The 27,720-nt window shown below is 43.1% G+C and overlaps 4 protein-coding genes across 16 annotated transcripts in view; 2 read left to right on the plus strand and 2 right to left on the minus strand.

The window, feature by feature from the left end:
- Positions 1 to 117, minus strand: part of LOC309594276 (transmembrane protein 14C-like) — a 28,757-nt gene extending 28,640 nt beyond the window's left edge. Inside the window, exon 1 of the mRNA XM_082319817.1 lies at positions 8 to 117. The gene's annotated coding sequence lies outside the window, so the exon portion shown is untranslated. The remainder of the gene's footprint in view (positions 1 to 7) is intronic.
- On the minus strand, positions 60 to 9,487 carry PAK1IP1 (PAK1 interacting protein 1). 2 transcript variants are annotated; one of them, XM_082319713.1, is made up of 11 exons: positions 9,356 to 9,487; positions 8,385 to 8,547; positions 7,265 to 7,385; positions 7,095 to 7,169; positions 6,396 to 6,448; positions 5,769 to 5,914; positions 5,581 to 5,678; positions 4,659 to 4,758; positions 2,941 to 3,067; positions 2,131 to 2,320; positions 60 to 189 (listed from the first exon to the last, which is right to left on the minus strand). In XM_082319713.1, the coding sequence occupies exons 1-10, from the start codon at positions 9,416 to 9,418 to the stop codon at positions 2,160 to 2,162; spliced, it is 1,107 nt and encodes a 368-aa protein (XP_082175839.1). In that variant the 5' UTR covers positions 9,419 to 9,487; the 3' UTR covers positions 60 to 189; positions 2,131 to 2,159. The 2 variants fall into 2 exon arrangements, with proteins under 2 accessions (XP_082175839.1, XP_082175838.1); XM_082319712.1 differs by lacking the exon at positions 60 to 189 and adding an exon at positions 905 to 1,072.
- On the plus strand, positions 9,119 to 23,129 carry LOC309594252 (tRNA selenocysteine 1-associated protein 1-like). Of its 9 annotated transcripts, XM_082319732.1 has the most exons (11): positions 9,544 to 9,713; positions 10,661 to 10,835; positions 12,252 to 12,332; positions 13,333 to 13,409; positions 13,508 to 13,638; positions 14,262 to 14,393; positions 15,303 to 15,422; positions 17,602 to 17,797; positions 18,443 to 18,488; positions 19,299 to 19,467; positions 22,844 to 23,129. In XM_082319732.1, the coding sequence occupies exons 4-10, from the start codon at positions 13,380 to 13,382 to the stop codon at positions 19,433 to 19,435; spliced, it is 792 nt and encodes a 263-aa protein (XP_082175858.1). In that variant the 5' UTR covers positions 9,544 to 9,713; positions 10,661 to 10,835; positions 12,252 to 12,332; positions 13,333 to 13,379; the 3' UTR covers positions 19,436 to 19,467; positions 22,844 to 23,129. The 9 variants fall into 9 exon arrangements, with proteins under 9 accessions (XP_082175857.1, XP_082175863.1, XP_082175858.1 ...); XM_082319731.1 differs by lacking the exons at positions 9,544 to 9,713; positions 22,844 to 23,129 and adding an exon at positions 9,119 to 9,240 and having other exon boundaries at positions 19,299 to 19,699; XM_082319729.1 differs by lacking the exon at positions 22,844 to 23,129 and having other exon boundaries at positions 19,299 to 19,699.
- A 2,232-nt stretch (positions 23,130 to 25,361) lies between these two features.
- The window catches only part of NUP153 (nucleoporin 153), a 46,823-nt gene continuing 44,464 nt past the window's right edge, over positions 25,362 to 27,720 (plus strand). For all 4 annotated transcript variants that reach the window (XM_082319664.1, XM_082319666.1, XM_082319667.1 and 1 more), the window contains exon 1: positions 25,362 to 25,508. In XM_082319664.1, the coding sequence (XP_082175790.1) occupies positions 25,407 to 25,508 (102 nt within the window). In that variant the 5' untranslated portion in view covers positions 25,362 to 25,406. The remainder of the gene's footprint in view (positions 25,509 to 27,720) is intronic.

The following is a 27,720-nucleotide window of genomic DNA, read 5'->3' on the forward strand; positions in this document are numbered from 1 at the left end:
AACTCACCAGGGGCTCAGCTGAGGTGCTGCTCACCAGGCTGCTGTTTCTTGCGGCCATGGCTCCATCTACGCTACGGGTGTCAGGCACGCTCGCCCTTTCCGACACAGGAAGAGCTTTCTCACCGCTGACATCTCCTCTCTCTCTGCACTGCTGCCTCCCCTCTATCATTCTAAGCAGTTCCCTGAAAACTAGAATGGAAAATGTTCCGAAAAGGAAGATGTGCACAAGAGAACAACAAAAAAAAATTGCCAAGTACTGGTTAGTAGCTGAGCGTTCACTCAAGGTATAGAAAATATGAGTTCTCCTATCAATCAGGATTGTTTCTGTATTTCACCCTAAAAGCTGTTAGGACTGGTCTTCTCTGTCTCCAGTTCACAAATTGTTCCAAGCCTCATGAGATGCATAATTCTTTGTTACTACACAGGGAGTCTGGATTTTTACAGATGTCTAGTATTTACTTGCAAGTCTCAACCTTAGAACCAAAATTCTGTGGAATTTTTTCTTTTTAATTCTTAAAATTATGCGCAGACTGGATTTTTCCTGGTGCTCATGACAGCTTCTGTAATTGTGGTGTCCATGGCCATGAGCTCATGTATTTAAAAATGCAAACAATAACAACTGTTTTAGTGGTGGCAGCCATTTTGTCAAGAACAGACGTAAGATAAGCACTATAAAATAGACATAACACTTTACAAGACAAAACACTTTACACAATTCTCTTATTTAAGCTTATACTTTTTAAGTCCTATATTTACTACGGGAGTCTTGTTATCAATTAAAAATCTGATTTGGTACCTTCCCTTGTTGTGTGTACCTTTCCTTGGGTTGTGATCATTTATTTAAATAAGGGAAACAGTTGCAGGAGATAAATACAGACACCCACCTCCAAGAGAATACTGCCATTGCCACATGAACAATCTTGTAACAGCACCGATGATGCTCACTTTTGTTTCAGAGCATACACAGAGATGAGCTGGAGTTATATCCTATTTTACATCCCTAAGACAGCCTGCGTTCCTGTCTCCAGATTTGGTTCAATCTTTTTTCTGATTTTCTCTACCTTTTCTCTTGCTACACAAATAAGGAGGAACAGATTGTTACTGAAGTGAATCAGAATAAAGCACAATTCCAATTAATCTTTGAAAACAGAAGAAATAATGAGTACTCTGGTAGTGCAGAAAACAACATTAAAATGCCTTATTTTAAAAGAAATAAAGAGAACATTTAATACGGCTATTGACCTTGTTCTCTCCAGCTCAACTTTGTTTTTCCCACTGTATATTTGCAATAAGACTTAGGATAAAATCTTGTTCCCACTGACTGAGGTGGTCAGGAATCCACTTTTTGTTTAAGTGCAAAACAGATGGGTGACATTTTATCAGCGTGACAAACACTTCAAATTTACAGCTCAGATCAAGGACTTGAAAAAATACTATGGGAAGGAGAAAGAGAAGGTAAAACCTTATTGATATAAACTCTTCCACCTAAAAATATGTATCATATTCTAAACAAAAGATTTCAATCATGTGAACCATAGGTGCAAAGACTTTAAAAAAAATTAAATGCACGAATTATGGACACGGTAAAAAACCCAAACATTTTGCATATAAACTCCATGTATAACTGCATGTCAAGAACTAGAAAGTTTGATCTTCTGTGAATGTATGAATGGAATGTGATCATCATATTTTAAGTAATTTTAATAAGTTCCTTCTTAAAGTAGGAAAAGTAATGCATGACAGAGGCAGACCATATTTTGAGTCAAATGAACAGTAACTTTTCCAACACTAAAATGAAAAAGTGTATGTATTTCTAATATGCAGTTAAGTGAGACAAAAATGTAACCGAGACAGATGCACCTATTTTTATCATTTTAGCTGGCTTTTTCAGAGCCAGTTAAAAAGTGTATGCTATTGTTAATAGAAAAATATAAACATTACATACTATGAATTGTTTTTTGCCTCATTCCTTTAGGAAAAGTTGCCATCTCTTTTGCTACTTCCCAGAATGATCAGTCAATTTATTAGGGTAAAAACATTCATTACTTTTAAACAATAGATCAGTTCAGGGGTATATGTCCTGTCAGAGGTTTACATCCTTGTAAAAACTACAGCAACACCAGTATTTACTTTTTATTCAGGAGAGAAAGTAGCTGCCTTCATGCTGAGCTATTCCGTTTCTTTTTCTTCTTTTGCAGTGGAGCTTCCAAGTTTTGCTTCTCTGGAGTCATTTTCATTTTTCTTTTTGCTGTTTTATTACTCTTATCAGTCCAACAAACTTCGTTTTTTGTGACTATTGATGATTTTTCATCTTCATTTGCTGAAAAAAAGCAAGAAATTATTCACACTGATATTTATGTCCAGTCTTTGTAGTCTAAAATCGCACAGAGACTTATTTGTATCTTATTTTAAAAAAGGGGTTATAAATGATTTTTTATTTACGGTGAAATGTGCCATTTATGCTACTTTTGGCTGTGATATGAAAATATCTAAAGAACAAGTATGTAAATAGATTATGATACAGGAAAACAACAGCAAAAAAAAAAACCCAGCTGAGCTAGACTTCCTAAGTTTGCCCAACTACATTGCCCTCAGACCTAATTTTATTTATAGGAAAACACGACATGCAGTTCTAACAAACCGTTTATTCTTTTCTTATCTGTCTCAAAAGCTTCACAGCGGCCTCCTCAGTATGTTATTCCAGTAAAGAGAAACAAAACTTTCATATAATAGAAGTGAAAAGAGGCTTATGTCCTCCAACATACATGCAGGCTTGAGACATTATCAGATTGGTAAGGATACCTCTATCACTTGCCAGCATCATATCCTCAATTCTTCAAGATACCAAACTTTTTCCAATTCATATAGTAAAAACCTCCCACTTAGTATATTCTATTTCACAGTCACATTAACAACCGAAAATACACACAGTTCTATTACCTTGAGATGACGTTGCAGCTTTATCAGAATTTTCTTTTGTTTCTGAAGCTTGGTCAAGCCATACTGCAAGACACGTCAGCCTAGCTTTGGTATTCACTTCACACAGTAAAGACGGCACATCTTTAATCTGAAGATTAATATAGAAAAAGATTAATTAAACATTATTTCTGTTTAAATTACTGAAGTATTTGAAGTGAGAAAGTATCTTACTGCCCACCTTCCACTTAATTTCTGGTGCCTAACGATGTTTAGAACTAGAGGTTGTATACCTGTTAATGGTCACATTGTTACAGTCCTGTTCCTGATACCATTCTTCAGGGGTGGTTTTACAAAAAACTCCCAATGGCTTTAAGAACATACCTTGATAAGCAAGATCAGTGTGTTTCAGGCACATGGGGGTAAGTTTAACACGAGGAATAACTAGATGAGTCATAGACCCACAAAAAAAAATGGTTAGTGGTTTCAGAAGTTTCTCCAGAGAAATAGGTATTTTTTGGTACAGCTAAAATAATTTTAATTAAGTCAGTGCATCAGATTCCTTTTCTCCCTCACAAAGACAAGGCTGCTGATTAAAAGTAAACTCTTCAGTGTGTTTCAAATTGCTTACCTGCAACTGTATCAGTCAGCTCTGGGAATACTTGAGCAAATATCCTATTACAGGTATCAGGGGATCAAGTGTCACAAGGACATGTGCAGCATAACAGCATCAACCCATCAGAAACTACTTGTATTAGGATATTCTACCTCACAGAGTTGGGCAGAGCAGCCCACACAGTTATACAAAGTTTTACAAAATTTTGCCCGCCCAGGAAGAAAATCACACATTTGGTCAAAATAAAGACAATGTTACAGAGAAAGGTAAAGAGTTCCCTGATCACTATGTCAATTATGTACAAGGGGAACAGAAATTTGAGGTGAAGGGAAAAGAGGGATTTTTATTACTGCACTTAGAAGTATAAAAATAACCAAAGGGAGTGAAATTAAAAACGGGCAAATTCAGATGAGATACATAAAGTGTATAAATGTTGAGAGATAATTATTTGAACTATTCAAGATACTTATAGTGGAATATAGTAGAACCTTTATTACCATGCATTGAATTTAAAAAATCTAATTCTGATTTTAAAAGACAAACCCCAGAGCAAACAATAAACATGGGAAATTTCAAAGATAAGACATGACTCCTTGTTGAACTGTGCTACTCGGAACTGTTTGAAAAGACAGGAAATAAAAGTACCCAGTACATTAATGTCTGTCTTTGAATTTTTCAAAAGGACCTTTTCCCCCTACATGAACAACCACTTCTCCCCAAACCATAGAGTTTGTGTTTTTAAGAGAGTAGCAACTGTCATCAACATTACAAAAGTTCACAGCAGTTCTTAGATCATATATAACTGATTAGATAGTCCTAAGTCTGGCCAGGTAGGTCTGAAGGGAAGCATGACTTTACATAAAGAGGAGATGAGATCTCCAGAATATCATCAGATTTTATAGTTTGTTTAAAAAAATTACAAAGATACAAAAATATACAAGTGCATAAAAATATGTGCATAGACATATACATCTCTACTGAACATAACATGGAGGAAGATCAAGACAGCCAGACTTCAAGCAAAATTTCCTCAGTAATTTAAAATTCATCTTTATAACAGAATAGTCTGCAATTTTGGTTGTCTGATATTTTTCCATAAATGTAACAAGCAGTTTAATAGGCCAACCTTATTAAGATCCAGATTCCACATTTTAATGTAACCATCACTGGATGCAGTAACAATAACATGTTGTCCTTCTCTTTCAAAACTATAGATATCTTTTATTCTGTGAAGAAAATGTAATGCTTTGTTACTTTATAGCATGGCAGTTCACTTCAGAACAGTAAGATGACAGAAATTAAAGATGAATAGGCAACAGTCTAAAAATCAGTTTGAACAGAAAACCCACAAATGACAGGCAGGAACTTGGAATCGCAATCTGTTTTGAGTGCTGTCATTTCTAGTAGGAACACTTGCCTTTGCTAGGCTTGTTAGGATTCAACTCAGAACACTTTAGTACTTCTAAGCACACACTATAAACCACATCAATGACATTTTAGCTAATGCTTTTGTGTTTTTATGAATTAAAAGCAGCATTTGGACAAATACTTGGTATTTGACAACAACAGAGAACATGTGATTACCCTCCTATTGTCTGGACTGAGTACAACTGGTTTGTTTTATTTAAGCATTCTAAAGAGTCAGATTCTGTAAAGACTGGTTAAACATTCTTTAGATGGTCTTGCAGGAAAATACTGGAACCTAATTTCAGAAATGCATAGACCACACACAAAGAAGTGTGTACCTCTGTGTGCGTGTGTGTGTATTTTTACTTTCTCTCTCTCTCTCTCACACACAAATTTAGAACTGTAATATTTCTAATTTTATACCCTGTTGTTTTTGTAACGTGCGTGGACAGCATAGTACTTGTGCTCATACTAAAAGCAAACAAGTCTGTCCCAAATTTGGAATTTAGCACATAAATAAATTTGCTTGCTATACTATAACAAAAACAATAGTAAAATATGCTGAACATTACAAGTCATTGAACTTTGCTGAGTACTCAGCACTGCCATAAATATTTAAATAGTAAACAAATATAGAATACCTGTTTTCATGAGCTTTAAATTCACACAAACATTTTTGAGAGTCACAGCTGTAGAACCTTATAATTTCATCATCTCCAGCTATGGCAAGGATAGAATCCTTGGAATGGGAAAAAAGAAATGCAAGTGTGATTAATTTCATGTGTTCCAATCCAGTTAATTTCCCAGCACCTTTCTTTTTTGTACTTACTGTAATAAATCTAAGTGAAGAAATTCTCTTCTCTGTTGTGATAGTGCCAGTGATTGAAGCTGTGTCAAGTTTGTAGATATCCACTTTATTTGTTATCACGGTCACATACTTCTCTCCATCAGGGGACCATTTAATTATGTGGGCATCTGTACACATTGATACATTTGTATACACACGTACACAGGTTTTTTGCACTCTATATTGCATGAGAATCTAAAAGTAAGAATCTTTAGAAGCTGCTAGACACTGTTTTCTACCTAAACCTGAGAAAAATTCAGGAAAAAATCAAATAACCTAGAATAAACAAGTAAAACTATGCTCTTAAATGTTTATTTCTGATTATCAGAAGTGTATAAAGAAAAACAAAACAAAACACATTTATTTAAATGTCCTGACATAAAATTTCAAGGAAAAAAAATTACTTTAGTGTCACTATGTTTTCCTTTTGGTAAACGATTATTATTAAGGACATAAGCTTACAGATGCTTGCCTGCATGTGTAAAAAAGACATTGTGAAAGTTGCTTGCAATTAACTGACTTGTTGACTAATTCAGTCTACTTCTCTTCACACAGAAAATAAAACTATCTAATTCCACTTTTTTAGTGGATTTAGACTGATAAACTCACTTTGCTTCAGGTTTTTGATAAAGGCTGATCGTCCTTCTACAAGATTCCAAGTTCTGAAAGACAACAATAGATAATGCGCATTCTGGTTAAAAACAGCACAGTGAAACTGAAGTCTTATCTGCTGACATGAGGCATCCAAAGGAAGCTTTTAAGCATCTCTGTGCATTTTACTGCCTTCTTAATGCAAGAGAAAATGATGACTTCATGTATCGCTTGCACACTGTAAGGTTGAATTTGTGATATTTATTTTGTAAACCACTGTTTGCAATGCAGATCCCAAAAGGAGCCCAATACCAATTTTTGCTGTTAAAAATAGCATTTTATGTATTTAAAACACATACATACAGCAACATGTACACACTTCAACTGAAAAATTACTTTTCTCACACTAAACAAAACCTGACACCTTTCAGAAGTTTAAATAAATTGTGTTCCAAAATCCAAATATTTTCATAAATCTACAAGTGACTATAAAGAGTCAGAGCACAACAAGAAGCTAGGAACAGCAAGGACTATTTTTAAAGGACTTTGAAATATTGCTGGTACCTAGAACTTAAAAAGACAAACCAATGGATCTTTGAACCATTTGATGTCCAAATATGTTTTATCAGTGTTCCCAACACAAATTGTGGCTTATAACAATTTACTAAGAGTTACTGAATTGTGATTCTCAGCATTCCTTCATCAGTTTCAACTCACCTTAATGTTTTATCTGTTCCTACTGACAAAGCTAATTTCCCAGAAGGATGAATAGAAAGAGATGACACGTGCCCCCTGATAAAAAGAAAACAACGTATTAGCCACATATATTATTTACAAGGAAAACAAACATGAAAACGTACATGAATATGCAGATTTAAGAAACTCACTTATGTGCCTTAATGGATTTCAGGCATTCCCATCTCTTTGTGTTCCAGATACAAATTACTCCATCTTCAGCCCCACTCAGTAGATGTGCAGTACCATAGAACTCCAAACAAGTTATTGTGCCTAGAAATACAAACCAGAGCTATTAACAATGTTGTACATAACGCACAGCTATCACACAGAGCATGTATGAATTAACAGAGAAGCTTCTAGCATCAAAACATGCCAGCTACTACCCTACCCTTGGGAAAATCTAAATTATTTCCTATGCAGTTCTTCACAAAACCCTTGAACTGTCTTGTTATATTCAATCCCTGATGCGCTCTATCAGCTCCCCTATAGCCACACGTCTGAACTCCACCTGCTGCGTTCCCTGAAACAGCAGTACTCAACCACTGTGGCTCAGGTGACACAGAGCTTCTACCAGTGGTAAGGAATTCTCCTATGTCAAAGCCCTGCCCTTGACGCACAGCTGAATTTATTGCACGTGCTGCTTCCCATAAGCACCAGATTTATCATACATGAGTTGAATGGAGGTACTACATTCAGTCTAGCTCCACGTACTCCTTGGTTATCAGGCGAAAAAGGACAATCAGGATTGAGCTACACATGACCCAAACACATTTATCTGGACAGCCGCTAACTGATGTATTTCACGGCTGTAATTCAGAAGGCACATAAACTGGGAAATGTACCAGGGAACCCTTCTGGCAGCAGCAACCTGCTCTCACACACAAACTCTCTCTTGTGTGGCTCATGTATGTCTGTGACAGGACAAGGGCACTGGGAAAGATGGTTGTTGGGAGTAGGCATGGTCTACATAAACTGTCCTGGTAGAACAAAAATGGCTCATGAGCCGTTTGTGGGCCATAACTTCTTACACGGTTAAAACTAAAAATAATTGGAAGAAGCAGCTATATTTGTGGCTAATACCCAAAATTATTTTTGGATTTTTATGCTCAAAAGCTTACCTTGCTTGTATCGTCAGATCATCATGGCTGCAACACCATCATTATTAAAGACTTATTAAAAAAAAATTCAATTTTCTTCTTCTGGTGAGGGCCAGTTTTTCAGCTGTAAGCTTCTATCATTAATGCTTTTTATGAAGAAAAGCTCCCTTACCATTGTGCTGCAGCAGTGCCCCATGTTCTATCTTCTTTTTCATGTCATAGATTTGGATCGTCTCGTCTCTGCTCCCAGTGACCACATATCTGCTATTCACTGCTACCGCTGACAATGAGGCAGAGTGGGCATGATGTGTAAAATCAGGGACAACTGTCCAGGTCTGTAAATGAAATACAAAATAAACACGTCTTTCTGAAGCTTACCACAGTGAGCTTCAACTTCGTTATCCTTCAAGTTTTCTTTTTCTTTTTTTTTTTTTTTAAAAAAAAAGTAAAACCTGAAAAAGTATATGTGTAAAATGCAAAGGAATTATACTTAGGTATAAGTATAATGGAATCTCATTGAGTTAATGTACTGTTAGGAGATTAGTCTGAACGATTTAAGCGTGCAAACTGCCTCTTGTAATCAGTCTTGGGCTTAGACGAAGCTTTACGTGAAAAAGTATCTGCACAGAGATAAATCTCATGGACAACGGAGGCAGATTCTCCCTTTTTCCACCACTGCAGGCTGGAGACACGCCTTCCACCTGGCCCCGGCCCCCCGAGACAGTGTGGCATCCATCCCCTGCGCAGCTGTTTATCCTCAGCTCTGCCCTGAAAGGCAGCGAGGAACGAGCTCGCCCCACAGCCCCCTGCCCCCACGCGGCCGGCCGCTCCCCGGAGCTCGAAGGATCCGCAGCTCCCGGGAGCCCTTCGCACCCCCCGGGCCGGCCAGCGGGGTGGCCGTGGGCCGCTCCCACACCCCGCGCCAGCGGCGAGGGGCCGAGCCTGCGGCTGCGGGAGGCTGCCCCGCCCCCGCGGCGCTTTAAAAGCCCACCCGGCGCCCGGCCCCGCCGCCGCGGAGCGACGAGTCGGTGAGTCGCGGTGTCGCGCTATCGTTTCCTCGGGGTGGGGGTTGGCGAGCGGCCGTTAGGGCGCAGCTAACGGCCGCCGCGCGCGCGTTCCGTCCCTGATTCCTCCCCCCGTTACCTGGTCGGGCCGCGCGGCGAAGCCGAAGAGGACCTGCTCGTAGCAGCCCGCCACCAGCTCCATCCGCCCCGCCACGCGCGGCGCCACCTCGGGGCCCTGCCGCCCTCGGCCGCGGTCCGTCCTCCGCGCTGCCTGCGCCCGCGCCCAAGCAGGCCGCGGCGGGCTGGGCCCGCGGTGGGCGGCCGGTCGCGCTCCCTCGGGGGAGCGCCTGCGGCCCCCGCCGGGGAGGGGGAAGCGCCGGGGGGAGGGCGCGGGCTCGGCGGGTCAGGCTGCGCGCGGGGCAGCCCGCGCGGGAGGTCCTCGCGGGGCGGAAGCGGGGCTCGCGCTGCTGCTGATGGCGAGGTGGAGGATGAGAGACGTTAGTGCCGGGATCGGGGCGGGGGCGGCGGCGGCGGGAGCGCCGTGACCGAGGCCGGGCTGCGGGGGCCGCCGGCGGGGAAGGGGGGGCGAACCGATCTACTGCGCAACGGGGCGGGGGGGGTCGGTGGGCGGGCGGGCGGGCGCTCCCCTTCCCCCGGGGCCTCGGAGCCGCCGCCTCACGGGCGGCTGGGCCGCAGGCCTGCGGGGCGGGGAGGCCCGGCGGCCGTTGGGCCGAAGCGCCCCCGCGCCCGGTGAACCAGCTCCCCCCCGCCCCGGGGGAGCGCCGCGGCCCTCCTCGGGGCCCCGCGGGCGGTGTTTTTTTTTTTTTTTTTTTTTTTTTTCCCCCGCCCCTTATCTCGTAGTACAATAAACGGGAAGCGCGGCCTCGGCGCCAGTGTGGCCGCCGCGGAGGGCCGCGGCCGGGCGGGGCGCACTTCTTGCCGGGCGCCGTGGCTTTTCCCGTCGTGCCGAGTGGCTTATAAAAATGCGTCACGGCACGGTGCGCCTCGGGCCTGGGCTCGTTGGGCGGCTGGGCTGGGGTCACCGCGCCGGCCTGAGGCGCTCTGGCAGATTCCCCCAGCCCGCCACCCTGACCCAGCCTCTCATCTGAGCCAAATTAATGCGGAAGGGGGCCGCTTGTCTTCCGAGCTGGGGTGAGCGGTGCTCGTACTGGCGATTTTATTCGTAAATAGCTTCATCTGCCTTCTTGCCGGTACAAACATCGTAATAAAAACGTGGAATAAATGGGCTGGTAAAATGCGTGTGTAATCCAATTAAGAAAGTGTTTGAGTTCTGGTAGTTAAAGCTGCCCCACTTCTTAAATGATAAGCTAGCTGTGACTGTAAGTTAAGTTAATGTAAATGACTGTAAGTTAAGACAAATGTAAAAAAATGTGATGTTAATACATGCTATTCTAACTGCTTGTTAAATATCTTTGTTTTGTAGTGAAAAGACCAAGAGGTGACAGTCAAAATCAGACGGGGAACACTGCAGTTTTGCATAAAAGTCTGTGATAACTGTGATCGAGAATTGATTGCGTCACTTGCCTTCTGATAGTCTTTTGCAATAAAACGGCTTTGTAGCGTGTGCCATCTTCTGTTAAATCTGCACAGATAGAGCGGTGAGTTAAAAAAAAAACACATTATGCAGCTGTGAATTCAATAGTTAGTATTTCAGTGGTTAGAGCATGGAGGAGTTTATGGTTCTTTCTAATAAAAGTGATGCTTGAATTGGAGGAATGTGACTGTGGATATTTTATTAAAAATGGCCTTCTTCAACAGGAAGAAATTGATGCTGATAATTCTTTATAATGAGCACAGTTAGGTTTAGTAAGGGGTCATATGCTAACCTTACTGGTATATGTGTGTATTTGAGGGCTTGTTTGTACTTGACTGTTTTCTTGGCTTCAGAATGGGTGTGGGGATGAAGAGCATAGTTATCTTGAATAACACCATGCATGAATGCTCTAATTATGGTATATGGCTGTCCTGCGTCAGGTTAGCCTAATCCATTTTCAGAAGTAATGCTCTGAACTGTTGACCTGTGTGAGCAAGCTTTAAGGCATTACAAACACTCTATTTATTTTATTACGTGAATGTGGATTTGATCAGCCAGTACATAAAACATTACATAAATTCTTGCATGGAAATGGGAATTAAAACTTCAGCGATCAAGTATCTGCATAGAAGGAGCAACACTGGATGTAAAAAATCAGCAGTGGTGAATGAACAGCTGTGTGTGGAAGTAGGTGCAAAATATTTTGCAAATGAAACTGTTTACTATGCTGATTTGTATTGGTTGGCTGACTAGGGAAAAAAAGCTTAAAGGCTATCCAAATGAAGAAGGAGGTACATACACTTTTCAGGAAAGTGTATCCACTGGTTTAGCGATAGCAGTAAAAGGTCATCTCTTGTTGCTAACTCACTGGTAGTGAGTGAAATGTGTATATGGAAGAGGCAAAAGAGAAGACATACCTAAGAAAAGGTGCAGAGAAAGATCACATTTACCTGTACTGTGCCCTCCTCCCTCTTGTATTTCTCTTTAGCACATGGGAAGTACCACTACTTGTTTTCAGCTGTATAATTTGTGGTACAAGTAAATCAACTTTTAATTTGGCTAAAAGGAGGAAAAAAAAGAGGGATTGTATAAAACATACTGCAGCCTCTATCTTTGTTGCCTTGTTTTTAGCTATTTCAGAACATGGAAAAACATGGATCTTCTGAATTATGTAGGTATTTCAGAAATAAGGGTAAAGTATAGGTGACTTAAAAGCTCTCCGTAATTTTCTAGTGCTTTGAACAGTGGGAAAACTTGTGGACTGTACAATCTAGGAAAGTGAAGATGACTCTAATCATAACCCCATTGGCCATATATCCTTTTTATCTCCACTGCTTTAGCAGTGACAAGTCAGAACTTAGAAATTTAAGTTCTGAATTAATAACATTAAAAACGTAAGGCAGGGTGAACATCTTTGGAAGTAACTCATCTCCAGTTTAAGGTTCTTTATCTTCTTGTTCCTCCCCCGCATCTTTTCCAGCTGAAGGAGTGCAGAAAACTGAACCTGTGCAGCGGTGTTCTTTGAGAGAGGCAGAAGACAGTTTGAACCATGGCAAGCCAGGTAAGATCATTTGGTCAGAAATTCAGGCTTGCAGTGCCTGAATGGATTCCAGAACCATACTCAGAATTCCTAGTAAATGTAAAGCTGAAATAGCTAGCTTGCTCTGAGTTGGGTGTTCTTTTAGTCCTACAATTTCTTCTGGTAATTGGTGGCTGGCCCCTGGACACTTAATCATGTCAACTGAAGCAGGTTGGGGGCATAACATTAAGCTTTGCAGTTTGGATTATTTGAGCATGGGTTCTTCTGAAGGACCTTGCGCATAACACTCTCTATGTAAGATATATGTAGAGGTGTTCTAGAGGAAGAACGTTAAAGCCTGCGTAAGTAAAAAAATGCTGCGAAACACCATTCTTATTTTTGGAAATCCTCGTTCTTCAGAATCTTAAGCGAGGGAGGCAAACTGTGTTCACACAGCTGTTGTTTCCCTCCTGTTTCGTGTAGTTGCCCCACTTCCTTTTTGAACTGTGGTTTTTGGGTTTTTGGTTTTTCTCTCTTTTTTTTTTTTTTTTTTTCTCAAGAGGCACTTTTTATGCCTCTTTCTTCCTGGCCTTGCGTCTGGGTTTGAGTTTTCCCTCAGCCAAGCTAGTGCCTGTTCCTGGTCTGCTTTCTCCTTACGTTCCATTAATCGGCCTCCTGTCATTGTTCCTGGCCTGGGAGAGTGACTCACAGCTGGGTAGTGAGGAGAGGCCTCTCTCTAAGAGAAGAAGAATCCCTGGGTGAGGGGAGATAGGGACAGCTGAGATCCCGTCTAGGCAAGAGTGATGATTTCCCTGCCTCTTCGTAACTCAAGACTGTGCTGCTGCAGGGTTTTTTGAGTCCTGGAGCTCAAGTGGAACACAGTCCAGTCCTGAAGCTAATTGACATTTAGGATTGGCCAACATCGAAGGGCTATCTGCTTTTTCCCTAATTCCAGGAGGAAGCTGTCAATCCTTTAGCCAGCTTGACAAGTCAGGGGAATATGGCTGTTCATACAATCCTTTGGCTCTGTTATTTTTGCCAGGCGTTTTCCCCAGAGGCTGCTTTCCCTCATGGGAGGCGGAGGGAGAAATGGGACCCCAGGCTTCTTTCAAGGGCAAGGTGAATATGGGGAAATCACCTGTGGTGATGGGGAGAGGGAGGGAGGAATGTAAACGAGGCTAAATACTATAAAGGTGATTTTTTTTTTCTCCCAACAGGACTTGATGGCGAAAAAAAGAGAATGTCTCCAGGCCTACAGCTGGTGGAGGACACCACAGAAGAAACGGAAGAAAAAGAACAAAATAAAACCAGGAAGAATAGAGTTTGTCCCTAGTAGTAGTTCAGCCAGGTAAAGACCTTTTGAAATGAGAAGCTCTGACCCCTTACCTGTTTAAATTGATAGTGACAAGTGAATGCCATCACGTATTGTAAATCCTGAAATGGCACATCTGGTGCCTATACACTAAGCCTTGCTTATGGAAATGCATTGCGAATAGAATGATGAAATTTTTTGTGGTTTGTCTCTCCCATAGTCACTGAGACGTGGTGGCAAAATAGTCATAGCTCTTTAGAATCATGGGTGTAACTTGACTTAATAGTTTTACTTGGTATTTTTGTGCCTCAATCCCCCCCAGTTCAGACAAAAAACACTTCTTAAAACCAACTTCTAAAAGTTTGGATTTGGGTTTGTTTTTTTTTTTTTTGGTGATAAAATGGGTCTTTGGTGTAATTTTTTTTTTTTTTTTTTTGCAAAAGCAGTAGAATGGACCCAGAGAAATTGAGAACTTTATGCTGGAGTGATGGCATTCCAGTTCTCTGTTACTCATAGAGTTCTGCAGTTAGTACTCTCTTCAGATTTTGTCTCCTTATTTGTCCAGTGATAAGTACCTGCTTATATGTTAGGTACCTTAATACTGCAGTCAGCTACCTTAGTTTCAAACTTGACAATTATTCTCTCATATCTCTTTAAAGACCAGATTATTCGATATTTGTTGGGGAGCTTACTCCAGAAGTGGATGATTTCCAGCTCTATGACTATTTCCTAAAGAGGTACCCCTCATGTATTGACTGCAAAATAGCAACAGACCTGCTGGGATATTCCAGGTAATGCCTGTGAAAATGTGTAATGCTGTTAGCATGTTTGCTTCTATAAGTAATATTTAAGAACTTGCATTGGAACGGTTTCTGCATTTTCTTCAGAGGCAGGAAGAGAGATTAGTCTCTAGCATTACTTTTTTTTTTTAACAGCATAGATCCTTGCATTTCTAAAACTTTCTGGTTAGTTTAAGCAGTTAACGTGATAAGCTTCAATTTAGCCATATGCATATCTGCATGAAAGAAGTTAGACAGTGGGAGAAGGGAGAGCTGTGCACTGATACCTGTGCTGCTGTGCTTACATACAGCAGTGTGTCCACTTAGTCATCTGCAGTACCGAAGACAAAATAATTCCCTTTTTACATGTGGGAGAAAAGTGTAAGGCCTGGCAAATCTTAGGGGGTTGGGAGACTGAACCTATTAATATTAGTAAATAAAGCCTAGCAGAAGTTACACTGGCCAGGCAGTGAGTCAAGCAGGGATGAGTGAGTTTGCTGTTCAGACAATGCTGGCTGTAATAGACTAATTCAAGAAACTGAAGAGAAAGCAAGTATAAAAAGAATGTTAGTTCTGTACAGTGGTAGGAGTGGGTCAATACTAACTGATAAATTAACTGCTGTAAATGCAGAAATATGGAATCTGATTACTTGCACAGATAGCAATGGAAATGCGTTGTTCTGCTGGCTTTCAGCAAGTTGTATCTTAATGCTATCAAAGAACAAGCTTTTTGCTTCTGGCCCAAGTTTTTAATTGGTGAAAGCATCTTCTGTGCATGTGCACATGCCAGAGAGGTTGCTTAGGTAATGGAAGCTATAGTAGCTACTATCTTCTGTTTTTGTAGAAGACAGAAATTGAATTCATTAGCTTTGTAACTGTTATGCATACTAGAATTTGTTTTCTCCCTTTTGAAAATTGTAGAGGGTATGCCTTTGTCAGATTTGGTGAGCAAGGTGATCAGATGAGGGCACTGCAAGACTGCCAGAATGCACCAGGTCTGGGGGGAAAACGAATCCGGCTGAGCATAGGAATTTCTAAAAGGTAACAAATGAGTTGTGCATTGATACAGTAATTCTAAATAATCAGATTCTTGTAGCTCTGCCTTTGTAAAGTCTGTGGCCCTTGCTATAACGGCTGTACACATGATGCAGTCTACAAAACGAAAAATACAGAAGCATTATGTTTTGACTCCCTGGATTCATCAACCTCTTTCAGGATTGCTGGGGGAATCCAACTCGTAAGTCTAGCCAGATTGTGTAACTTGGGCTTAGCTGCTGCTGTAACCAGCTTTAATTCTTATAGTAGCAAAGCTGAATGCATTCATAAATATTTTCCAGGTTTGGGCCTGAAGAAGGTAGAAGGGACAACAAGTGGTTTTGTATGCTGGCAAGCTTTTCTTCTAGACCTTTCCCTCTAGTTTAGGCAAGGTAGCACGTAGCTAGCTTTACAGTAGGCTGGCAGAGGAAGGAACTCTTAAGTGGAAAAATACAGAATATAGGGAGGAAGAAGCCAAAGGAGATGTTGCTTTGGAATAGTTTGTTTAGAGTATGATTCTTTGCCTTTCAAGTGATTGGGGCAGCAGGGAATATAAAGTTAACTGGTTTTGAGAAGGTTTTTTACTCTGCTGGCTCAGTTCTCTCAGTCAGTTATTTTAAGGCAATTCAGGTCTTTGAACAGTTAGAGAATTGATACCCAATTTGATAAACTTTGATCCAGGATACAGGAAAAAAATAGAACTTTATAGAAAACAATTCCAGAATATTCATGAGGTTAGCTTGTATGTTCTGTTCAACAGTAAAAATAACAGCTTTTTGTTTCTCTCTTTACCCTGGATAATTCTGCAAATGTTGCCTCTTTGCCTTGGAATGGAAATGCTCTTATCCAAGAGAGCACTGTCTAGAATTGCTCTGACTAAATTATTTTCAAAATAAGAAGAGGTCGCAAAGAAACAGGTTTCCTCGCTTCTGCTATCTAGAAGAATGTCAGCAGTATTTTCAGGTTTTTCTTTCCTGTGGAGATGTATGTAGGAGAGAAGTTGGAAGCAGAAGACTTTGAGATATTATGTAGTCATTTGTTTAATACAGTAGCAAGACAATAGAATACCTATTTATTAGAATGCATGTGTAGCTTTACAATAATGAAACAATTTTAATGTAGGTATTAAAATACACATCGTGAATCTCTATCTGTTTCTGAATGGCTGAGTACTATGCTCTCCGAGCATCAAGATATCCAGCCATCAGAGTAGTTTGTCACTAAGTCACTTATATTGGAAACTCTATTTCTGAGCTCCTTCAGTTTGTGTTTGACAACAAGCCTAGATCTGACTTTTCTGTAATGCAGTGGAGATGCGGAGAAATTGAACTCGGCAAACACAGGAGGTCTGCCTATACATAATCAGTGAAGAAATATCTAAGCATAGAGGATTCTTTGGAATATGCAGCTGGGTTATCTGAATGTATTTCATATAGTGTACCTCTGTTTTAGTACAGACGACGCTTGTGCATTGGTTCTTGTCATTAGTGTGGAGTTGTCCCTGAGAAAATCTGCTCAGGAGAGGGAAAGTAGCGAGAACTAATCAGCTGGCCCTTTGGTCTTAAGAACCAATGAATTTTGTCATTTTCCTGCTGCTTTGGCTTTGTGCTGGATAATGGCAGTGCTGACTTCACCTGACAGCTATACTTTGGCTACTGTTCATGGACTAAAAATTGAGCAGGTGGAAGTAGACACGGCAAACTGGCAGGCAGTGTCAGATGCTCCTCTGAAACAATAATCTGACTTCACCCCCTTGTTTCTGGAAATAAGATTTAGTATTAACTAGGCAAAACATAGAAGGGCTAATTAAGACTGAATGCATCTTTAAAGCAGCTGTGCTCGATAAATGTCTCTGGTCTTAAATTATTTTTTTAGTAGAGCTCAAAGATTTTAGCAGCAGCTTGCTTATACAGATACTAAAAATACTCGAAATGAATACAGATAAGTGTCATGGCTTGAGTTAATCCATGAAGATAATTACTTTTGGTATTGGTGATGGTGGGAGCATTTGCTTCTGTATAAACATGAGATCTTGTGCTGTGACTTAAACTGTTGCTTAGGCAACTATTCAGAAAAGCTTCCTTTTAAACTTTGAAATGTGTAAGCTGGCATATTGTTTAACTTCAGGACTGGGCTTACAGTTTATTGTTCTCAAACTAACTGTATGTAACTTCTCATGTTTCAGACTGAAAGCAGAATTCCAGCGGTACCAGTCATACAACTATAATGATTATTACCAAGATTATCAGAACTACTACTCACAGTGGGGTTATGATCCTTATGCTGATTACAACTACAGCTCCTATGCTCCCTATGATAGCATGCAAGCTGTTGGAGACTGCTCTTTAGGAGATGCTGTTATGGCTCCAGCTGTTTTTGAGGTAAAGATACTACACACTTGCTTTAAAGAAGAATTCACAAATAATAAATTGTACGAATTGTGTAAGTCAGAGCAAAAAGAAGTCCTAAAACTGAAGTCATGCTTTCTACTTGGTGTGGAGCTTAGAATAGCAGGCTTCATTCAGAGCTGTCTTTGATTTTTAGGTGCTTAAGTAGTGCATCTATAGAATTAGAGATTTATGCACCATTATTTGTTCATGTATGCCGAATAACAGTTCTGACTGCGTAATTGTGTAGGGTTCCTCTCTTCCTGTTTTTCTGATGTACTTTGCTTAAAGCAAATTAAAGAATTATTGCAAGATGGTCTTATCTTAGATCAGTCAATTTATCAGTTACAACTTCCAGAAGTCTCTTCCAATCTGAACTACCTTATGATTTCTTTAAAAACAAACAAACAAACCCCCCCCCCCAAACCCAAACAAAACCAAAACAAAAATCCCAAACAAACCACCACCACTGCCAAAAAAAAACCCCCTCCCCAACAAACGCAACCCCTGCCCCCTCGCCTGTTCTTGTAGTTGTGGGAGGAGGGGAATAGTTTGGGAGTACAAAATTATTTTCGATTTGTGATGCTTTCTGGAATGGATTATGATTAAACTGGAGTTTTTATGGTTTTTTTTTTTTAGGAAACTGCAGCTATGACTGAAATCAATGATGACCTAATAACTGAAGGTAATAATGATTCTATCACTGCAACTTGAGTTTAGCCATACCTGTGCTCTTTAACAATACAAGTCAATGATTATTGGATGAAGAATGTCTTGGAATTCAGCTGATGTAGTGGGATCCTCTGGGTTATAGCTGAGATGAGGTAGGATTTTTAAAGCTGGTAGTGTACACCATGTCAAGTAGAATGGGACACTGTCAACAACACTTCACAGTAGGTTTCTTGTAACTTTACATTCATTCCCCTTCCAAAATGGTCTAATACAGAATTTGTCATATCTTTGTATTGATTCTGCTAAGCATGTTCTATGTTAAATTCATTAAAAGGCAAAAGCTTTGTTTTCCAAACCCTGAAATAAAAGCTTACGTTGCAGGTCCTAAAAGGAGGATTCAACTTGCACTTAAAGATTTGGTGCGAAACTTAATTGTTTGGCCTGGAAGGTTTGCAGACAGTTCCTGGCATAGAGGCATCCTGTGTTAGTGTTCAGAAATGTTATCCTGTGTAACACATGCTGTAGTAGAAATTAATTAAATGGATCTTAGGCAACTTTAATGGTTAATTGTCTTTAAATCTGCTCTTTATCTTGAAATACCAATGTAGTCCTAGCATTCTAATATGCAAATTCCAAAAGAAGCTGGACTTGTCAGTTTTGTTAAAATTCTAGGTGAATAAACATCTTATTACACTTCCTATTAAATGTATTAAATTATTAAATTTAGCTAAAAGACATTTTATTAGGCATTTACTGCAAGTTTTTGTGTGCATGCCTCCCAAGATCTGACATTTGTACTTACCAGGCTTTTTTTTTTTCCCAGATCCACAGCTTTACTTGGATGTTGATGAAATGAACAGACAATTTATGGAGACAAGTGAAGAACTCTATGATTCCCTCATGAATTGTCACTGGCAACCTCTGGATACGGTCACTTCTGACATCCCCCCTGCTATTTAAGTGTCTTATATAGCATGACCGTTATGACCAAGGTGCTAAAATTACATTTCTTCTACATTACTCTAGATCATAAGTTTTAAAGCACAATGATAGGTTGGGTTTTTTTGCTATGCTTTTGACAGTTTCTGTAATTTTTTTTTTTGTTCATCACTCTACTCTTGGAGCATCTTGAAATCATGTAAATATTCTAGAAATGTAAAGAGTTCAATGGGGTCTAAAGATAGACTTGCCTGTGTAAATAAAATTTTGTTTCTGCAAACCTGCCAGCAAGGGATTTTACTTACATATGTGAAGCACATTCTCTTCTGGCTTGTGGAATTTAGCTGGAGGCAGTAGGGGTGTTTCACCTGTCTTTGGTATGGGCATCAGGACACTAGCAAAAACTAGCTCTCACATATTTCCAAGTTACCTAGGCAAGCTTTTACAAGCTCTTAACATGCTTGCTTAGATTATATATGTATTTGGGAGACACTCCCAGGGTTTGCTATGGGAACACTTGAGCCCACTCTTTCTCCTGCAGTCTGCTGGCGCTAACTGTGCTACCGTTGATCTGCTAGGTCAGTTAGAATTGCTTTATCAATACAGAATTTGAACATACAGAAGGGCAAACTTTCAGCTGCTGTAGCTGCAAACATTCCAAAGACTAAGGATGATCCTTACTGACAATTTTATTCTTGCCCTTTTTATTGTTAGTCTTCTCAACTGACACTTTACAGCAAAGAAACTGGTGTAACATAATACATGTTCTTAAACCTAAAAAATCCTTGGAGAAAATAACTTTCTGGTTTAAAGGAGAAAAAAGTAACCCATCGGGGATAAAAAACTACCCTAGTAACAACTCCTCAACTAAGTTGCACCCTATCCTAAACATCTCTGTAATTTGTTCAGTTCAGTCTTCATGCTCAGGTGTTTTATAGTGATGAGGTTATAAAATTTTAGTAGGATGACAGTTTTTCAGTATTCAAGTCAAAGGAGATTAGGGGAGATAGCAATGAGGAAAGTTCTGCTTTAAGCTAGCAACTTCTGAGTGGCTTCCTCTAACCTGCTCTCATCTTGAAGGGTACAAAGTATTTTCTAGTCATAGGGTCTACTTGAGCCCATGCGTATGCAGAAGTATTTACTACTTAATGATAAAAGAAGTTAGGCTGGAAACAGAAGAATACTCCTCCAAGAAAAAAAGGTAGCAGAAATTATCACAGCTAACAGCTGTGGAAGCGACTAAAGCAAGTCAAGACACTTTGGTACTGCCATGTGTGTTTTGAGGGCAATCTAAACCATAATTGCTGTGATGGCAGAAAGGAATAAAGTTCTCTGGCTTTTTTTATGACTTAATGTAATTAAAGTGGTGGTCATAACTTATATGCTGTGCTTAAATTTCAAACAAATACTGTTTTGCAGAGTGATGACTCGGCACTGGCAGCTCATTTCTAGCTGCTGACCAGACTCTCCCTCTTTTTTCTTCACAGTTTAATTTCAGCTAGGAATATTTTCAAAGTCCCCCCCATGAAATGCAGATTCTCTAAAACAAAAAAAGGCTTTTGGAGTACTATAGGAAGTTCATATGTACATGTAGGAAGAAACAGAAAGCAAAAAACCTCATCTAGGCAGAGAGAGTAGCATCAGTTCTAGCAACTGTTTTCCTGCTTTGGGGAGAGCTAGTTGCAAGGTAGCTGGGAACGTGCATTTCTTGGGTGAATGTTTCCCTTGTGTGATTTGATGGGTCTTTGGAGGGTGATGGGAGGGAGATTATTCATGCGAATGTGACAGGAAGTGGAATAAATGAAGCAAAGAGAATCTGGGTAGGGAAAGGGGGTCCTTGTGTGCGTGTATGGAATTGTTTCAGGGGACTGCGGTAGGGATGAAACTCAAGGTAGTTAGATGCAGGCCCCTTGAATTTGGATGGCAGTGTTAAAGCTTCAAAACTGTACAGGATTTGATGCCACTTCAGTTGTAGTGCATAGCTGTGGTGCTTGAGCTTGGTAGCGCAGGCTGGTCTGCTAAGCAAAGGATTTTGTATCTAGCCAGTACTGTCACCGCCAGCAGCCAGACAGCTTCCACGTCCGTGCCGGGTTATATCCTGCTTTGAAGTGGCTTGCATAGCATGACCTAACATTGTACTTAAGTGGCAGCAAGTAATTTGTGGAAACCTTTTATTGTGTTGCCAGTTACAAACGTGATGCTAGGGACGTGTGTTGGCTATGGAGTAACCATGCTGATTTTTGGCATTTGGGAGGTTGATCAACGTGTGAACTGTGTGGCGAGGGGCCCATGTAGCTATGTGATTTCGCTTAGTCTGACACTGTATCACCACAGTCCGTAAACCTCAAAAAAGTCACAGTCTGTAGCTACCCCATTTACGCAGATTTTGCTGTTAACAAGGTCTCTGCACTCTGCATTAAAGACTGTTTTCAGACTTGCACGCGCCTTCTCTTCTGGGCTGTAAAGTACCCATATAGTGAAAGTACTGTTTATGTAATGCAGTAGAAGAGGTCGTTTGGGCCATTAGTTCTCCAAACCTGAGAAATGTTGGGCGTGTATTTTCTTCCAGTCAACACAGAAGAAAAATGAGGTGAGGAAGAGAGTGTGTTGGTTGCAGCCCATGTGATACTGGTTTAAAATAGCTCTCTGACCTCTTTTTCTGTCTCCTGGGCCTTACTAGTTTATTCCTCTTTCCAGTTAGGAGCGCATACATAGGATCAGGGTGGTGTGTGCAGTGCACGTTCTTCACTGCAAAGGCATACTGAATGCAAAATTTCTTCCTGTGTTGGTGTGTTACCCATGAACCCCAAATACAGGAGAAAGTGAGTGCATCAGAACTGTTAGAAGGCATTGCTGAGGCTTTTTACTGAGTAAACTTCGAGCTGTTCTACAATGACCAGCTTGCATTAGCTAGCTTACGCAAGGACCTGAGCGCGTTGTACAGGTGCCTGCCATCAGTTCTACAAAGATCTGATTGCAGTGGGAGCATTTAAAACAAACAAACAAACAAACAAACAAACCTGTCTTAGAAGCAACTCTTTCAACACCACAATATTTCACTTCTTCCAGTTGTGTTTTTGCTCTTTTACCTAGCTGAAATGTAGTTGGGTTTTTTTGTTGTTCTTCTTTTTAAGCTTGATGAAGGTTTTTTTGCAAGAATATCTAGTATCGGGTTTATAAACTCTTCATTGCACCTAGCTGCAATAGATAGTGCCTTTACACAAAAGCCGCTGATTTCTTCAAGAAGAGTAGTGTTTTTGTTTTCTATCACTTCTCTGAACAGTAAGGCTTTAGTACGATGGTTTGAGGGGCTATTAATCCTGCAGTCAGGGAACAGGGAGAAAGAAACAGTCCAAAAAGGGTAAAGAGTACTTCAAAGGGTACAAAAAGGTTAAATGGTACTGAAGCCGTGAATGTTTCTTTTTGCAGGGATGCTCTTGGACCAACAGCTTCTTTCTAGCGCTACCTCAAAGTAACTTGCAGATAAAACTCACAGGGAAGATTGATCAAATGGTGATGATCCCTATCATTCTGCTGGATATATATATATATTTGCCTTTTGTTTTGTCTCATTTTTAATAACATTTATTTAACTTCAGTGACTCATGTCAATAGATATTGTTTGACTACATCGACAAGTATTTCTGAGTCATGAGTGTCATTAAAGGCATGTCACCATATGGAAATTGTTCTAAATAAGTAAAATGGAAGTAAAAATAAGTAAATAAAGCAGCACTTGAATTTACAGAGCAAACATAGTGTAGCTGCCTTTGACACATACGTGAAAGGGAAAATCTGTGTTTACAGGTTACCTTAATATATTTAGCATGCATCAGAAAGAGGGAGTCGTGTTTTAAATGGGCCCAGCTCTTACATGTCCAGCGCAGGTGTGATTTTAGTCAGTTCCCCACGCAGGTACTGTTTTTGAAGTCGGCATTATTGCTGATGAATGTCTGTTACCAAAGGGCACAGTTTATATCCCTCTCTAAATCTTGCTCATCCCATAATTGAAATCCATCACGATACCCTTCCTCCCGCTCCCCTAAGTTGGAATTTATCATGATAATTGTTTCCTGGACAAAAAGAGTTACAAATCCAGGCTAAAATACTATTTTTCTTGTATTTTGATGATTATATCGATGTAGATCTCTCTTGACAAGCATATTGTAGAAACAGAGCCTCATCCTAAAATTGGTCCGCAGATGTAACACGCCAGGAGTTTACACAAGATGAGGTGGTTCTTGCAGGCGACTTCTAAACCCACGTGTTCCACGTCCTGGTGCAGTTCAGGAGGAGAAATACCCGGAAAGCAATTCTGCTCTGCTGGGTTTTCAGAAACGGTTCTCTCCTTTAGCTAACCATGAAGGCAGGACTAAGAAATGGAGAAGGAGCAGGTCACGTAGGAGAGCTGGGAAGATACCAGTGAGGTTAAAAAAAGCCACTCTGAAGCAAGAAGCAGAGGCTTCGCAGTACAGAGCTCCCCAGTAAAATTCCTCCTAAAAGCAGTTCCTTCTCTGCTGTTGCCACTCGTTTGCGTTCCCTCAGGCTTTCAGAATCGCCCTTACTGGTTTGAGTTCCCCTAAGCCCCCGAGTTTGAGACACTCTTTCCTCCGGTGCGTGGTGCGACACATGCCTCTGGGTTTGGTGGAAGGGGCGCGCCCGCCACCACAGCTCCGTCTTCCCCTATTAAGTACCCGTGTCTCATTCTGTATCAGTAATTTGTTTTGTTTTGTTTAGGGTGAACGTTTTTATTGACTTCTACGTGGGGAAGGTGGTTGTGATTTTCTGCTCTGCTCCATCATTCCCGGGGCAGATCAGTGCTCTAAATAAGATGCAGAGCCATCGATTTTTCTCAACTTCAGTAGAACAAAAAAAACAAAAGAAACTTAAGTATTTTTAAAATTTGTGACGGAAATGCATTCTTCCTCTTGTTCTGAGGAAGAAAAGGCTGCGTTGAAGCCGTTTCCCCACCTGCCTCCCGTCTGCCGGCACGAGCGGCGGCACCCCGCAGACTGCCCGCTCTGTCGCTTACGCAGACGGGGTTTGCGGGGGCGCCCCGGGGCGGCGCCGCCTGCCGCCCCGGGCCCTCGGCCCAGCTCCGCCGCCGCCTCCCCGGCAGGGCGGAGGGACGCCCCCTCCCGCCCGCCACGGCGTAGGTAAGGTGCGTCCCCGGGGCCACCGCAGCGCCGGGACGGGCGGGGCGCCGCGGGGAGACGGCGGAGGAGCGCGGCGCGGCCCGGCCCCGTCACAAACGGCCGCGCCCAGCCTTCGAGCCCGCCCCGAGCCGCGCTGGTCGCGGCCCGGGGCTGGAATATTCCCCGCTTCCCTTGGCGGGTGCCGGCGCCCCAGCGCGGCCTTTTCCCGCGCGGCCCGGCCCGGCCCGGCCCTGCCCTGCCCGGGGGGGCCGGGGAGGCGCCGCGGCGCGGCCCAGCCCGGCCCCTCCCCTCCCGCTTCCCTCGAGCGGGCGGTGCCCGGGCGCGCGGGGGCTGCCGGGCGGTCCCGCTCTTGTGACGCAGGCCCGCGCGGCTCAGTGACGCGGCGCCGCCCGGGCGGGCGCTGTGTGGTTGGTCGGCCGGCGGGGGGAGGGGTGCAGCGGCTCGGCCGCGAGCGGGCGGGCGGGCGGCGCGGGGCCGGCCGGCGCCCGGGAGCGCGAGCGAGGAGCGGGCGAAGGGTGCGCGCGGGAGCGCAGGGGGACGTGAGAGGCAGCGCGCGCGCGCCCGCGAGAGAGCACGAGCGAGCGCGCGGGGGGTGGCGCGGCGGGGAGGGGCAGGCCGCGGAGCCCCCGCGCCAGGCCGCGCGGCGCGTGGCGGGCGGGAGCGGCGAGGAGGCCGGGCCGGGCCGGGCCGGGGCCGGGCGGGCGCATCCCGGCGGAGGCGGTGACAGCGCGGCCGGGCCGCAGCGGAGGAGCGCGGCCGCACGAGGCGGCCAGCGGCGGCGGGGGCCGGAGCAGCGGTGGGGGGGGAAGGGGGCAGCAGAGGGGCCGGATCCCATCATGGCCTCGGGCGGCGGGGGCGGCGGCGGCGGCGGCGGCAAGATCCGGACCCGGCGGTACCACCTGGGCGCCGCGAAGCCTCCCTATGCGAGGAGCAAGCAGGTGAGGCGCGGCGGCGGGAGGCGGCGGGTCACCCCGGCGGGCGGGCGGGCCCTTCCCCTCTGCCCCCCCCCCCCCCCTTCCCTTGGCGCCCCCTCAGCGGCCGGAGGCGGCCCCGCCGGCGGAGCCGCCCCTTCCCCCCCGCCCCCCCACGTGCGAGGTTTGGGGCCGGGGTTTCCCGGTGGAACGGCCCCGGGGGGGGGCGGCGGGGGGGCGGGGAAGGGTTTCCCGCCGGGGCCGCGGGGATTGTGGGATTTCCGGGCGCTCGCCCCGCTCCCGCCGCCGCTCGGGCGGCAGCCCCGGCCCGCGGGGGGATCCTCGCCTCCCTTTTGTCTGCCGGCGGCCCGCCGGGGGGGATGCCCCCGCTCGGCGGGGAGCAAAGGCGGGAGGCGGCGGCGGCGGCGGCGGGGACGGGGTGGGTGCTCCTTCCCCCGCCCTGCGCCTCGCAGCCCCTCGGCCGGGGGGGGGCTGGCTCCCCGCCCCCGGGGGGCGTTTTGTCTCCGGGCCGTCCGATTCCTTCACGACCCCGGGACGAACACCGGGAGAGAGTCAACTGTGGCTGCTGTCTGCGTGCACCCCTCTCGGAGCGAGCCCCCCCGGTTAAACTGATGCTGGGTCGCCGAGTGTAGTTAACTCTTCAGATTTAAGTGCATCGCTTCTAATATTTGCCTTTCTTGACGAGTTTCAAATTGCAAATGAGTTTGTGAGGGTGCCGAGTAGTTAGGCATCTTCGATTGGTTTTTTGTAGGATGCTGCGTGCAGAGCCCTCAGCTCTGCATCTGGTAGTTTCCTCAGTCTCTTGCCTGTGCCTAAATGTGCTGATGCAGTGCAAGTGAAATGTAATTCATAAGGCATTTGTTCTCCTTTGTGTTATAGGATAGAGTAGATGGATAACAAAAAAACAGTTTGTAAATTGCGACACAAAAATCCCGTGCCGTTTAGAGTGGCTGGAGGGAAGGAAGCAGAGATCTTTCCCAATTACTGTTTGCTGAGAAATTTCAAGATGCCCAGAGACCGTGCTCTGGAAATGCCTTCCAATTGTATTTATGAACCTGAAGCTGACTGTTCAGCCAAAACCTTTACATTATTAAATCAGTAACGTAAGCTAGGGGATTGAATATTATATGCAAAATTGAGGAGGTGTTACGCATGAGTTGTTGCTCAATTAGTTTTTATTATTTGGGAAGTACTGTACTTAGTCTTTTGTATAGTATACTGATCAGCAGTGTTGTCCTTGTAAAGCTAGCATGGTGACGCTTCATACAAAGGATCACTGCGCTTAGAGAGCAAATGTTGAAACCTCTTATGTGAGTGATAGGATAATGCTGAAATTACCGTGTTGCATGCATTGATACTATGTAGATAACTGAAATCCTACATGTGAATTTAAAATAATTAGCGTAGATGGTTTTCTGACTCTTCTATTGTCTGTTATCTCTGTGCGTTTTCCAATAGGTTTATTTAAACAATGTGCCAAAGCAAACACGTGCTTGGGGATATCTGTGGGATTCCGCCCAGAGAATGGGTGCTGCAAATCAAATACATAGATTAAATTAACAGTAATATATTGGGGGAAAAATTGTAATGATTAAATAAATAGGCAAACTGATAGATGTCAGATGTGCACTTGTTATAATGGGTAACTTTTTAACCCTATGCAGCTTGCTAACTTGCATTAAGTAAAAAGATGAGCTCTGGGTAGATAGCTAACTTAAATTGGAATTAATTGGCAAGTGTTCCTATTTTCAATGTAATGTCCACTCTGCAGGAGTATTCTGTGGTTTAGTGTTAATTGTCTCTCAGTAATGAGTTTGGGAAGACATGAAAGTACTCAGTGCAATCTTGACGTGAGGTTATACCTCTGATTCTGATCCCCCTCTCCCCTAACAGTTCTCAATAAGTAGGTCCGTAGAAATACTTTAATAGAACTGTTCTGTCTGCTTGCGGTCAAAACTGCAGTCCTGAAAACCCTCAGTCTTTTATCATCAAGCTCTGAAGGTGCCTAAGCACTGTACACAGTATAGCCAATAGCTTTGAAGTTCCTAGGATATCTGCATTTTTTTCTGCTTCTATGAGAGATGATGAGCATGGTGCCTGGCTGGTGATGGTCTGCTTTCTGGGTGTTGTTATTTTGCCATAGTCTCCTGGGGAGTTCAGTCAGGTGAGAATTCTCCGATTACGCCCAACATGTGCTGCAGAGTCAGTCTTCTGTAAA

This window comes from Platalea leucorodia, assembly GCF_965183815.1.
Source record: "Platalea leucorodia genome assembly, chromosome: 1".
Classification (NCBI taxonomy): Eukaryota; Metazoa; Chordata; class Aves; order Pelecaniformes; family Threskiornithidae; genus Platalea; species Platalea leucorodia.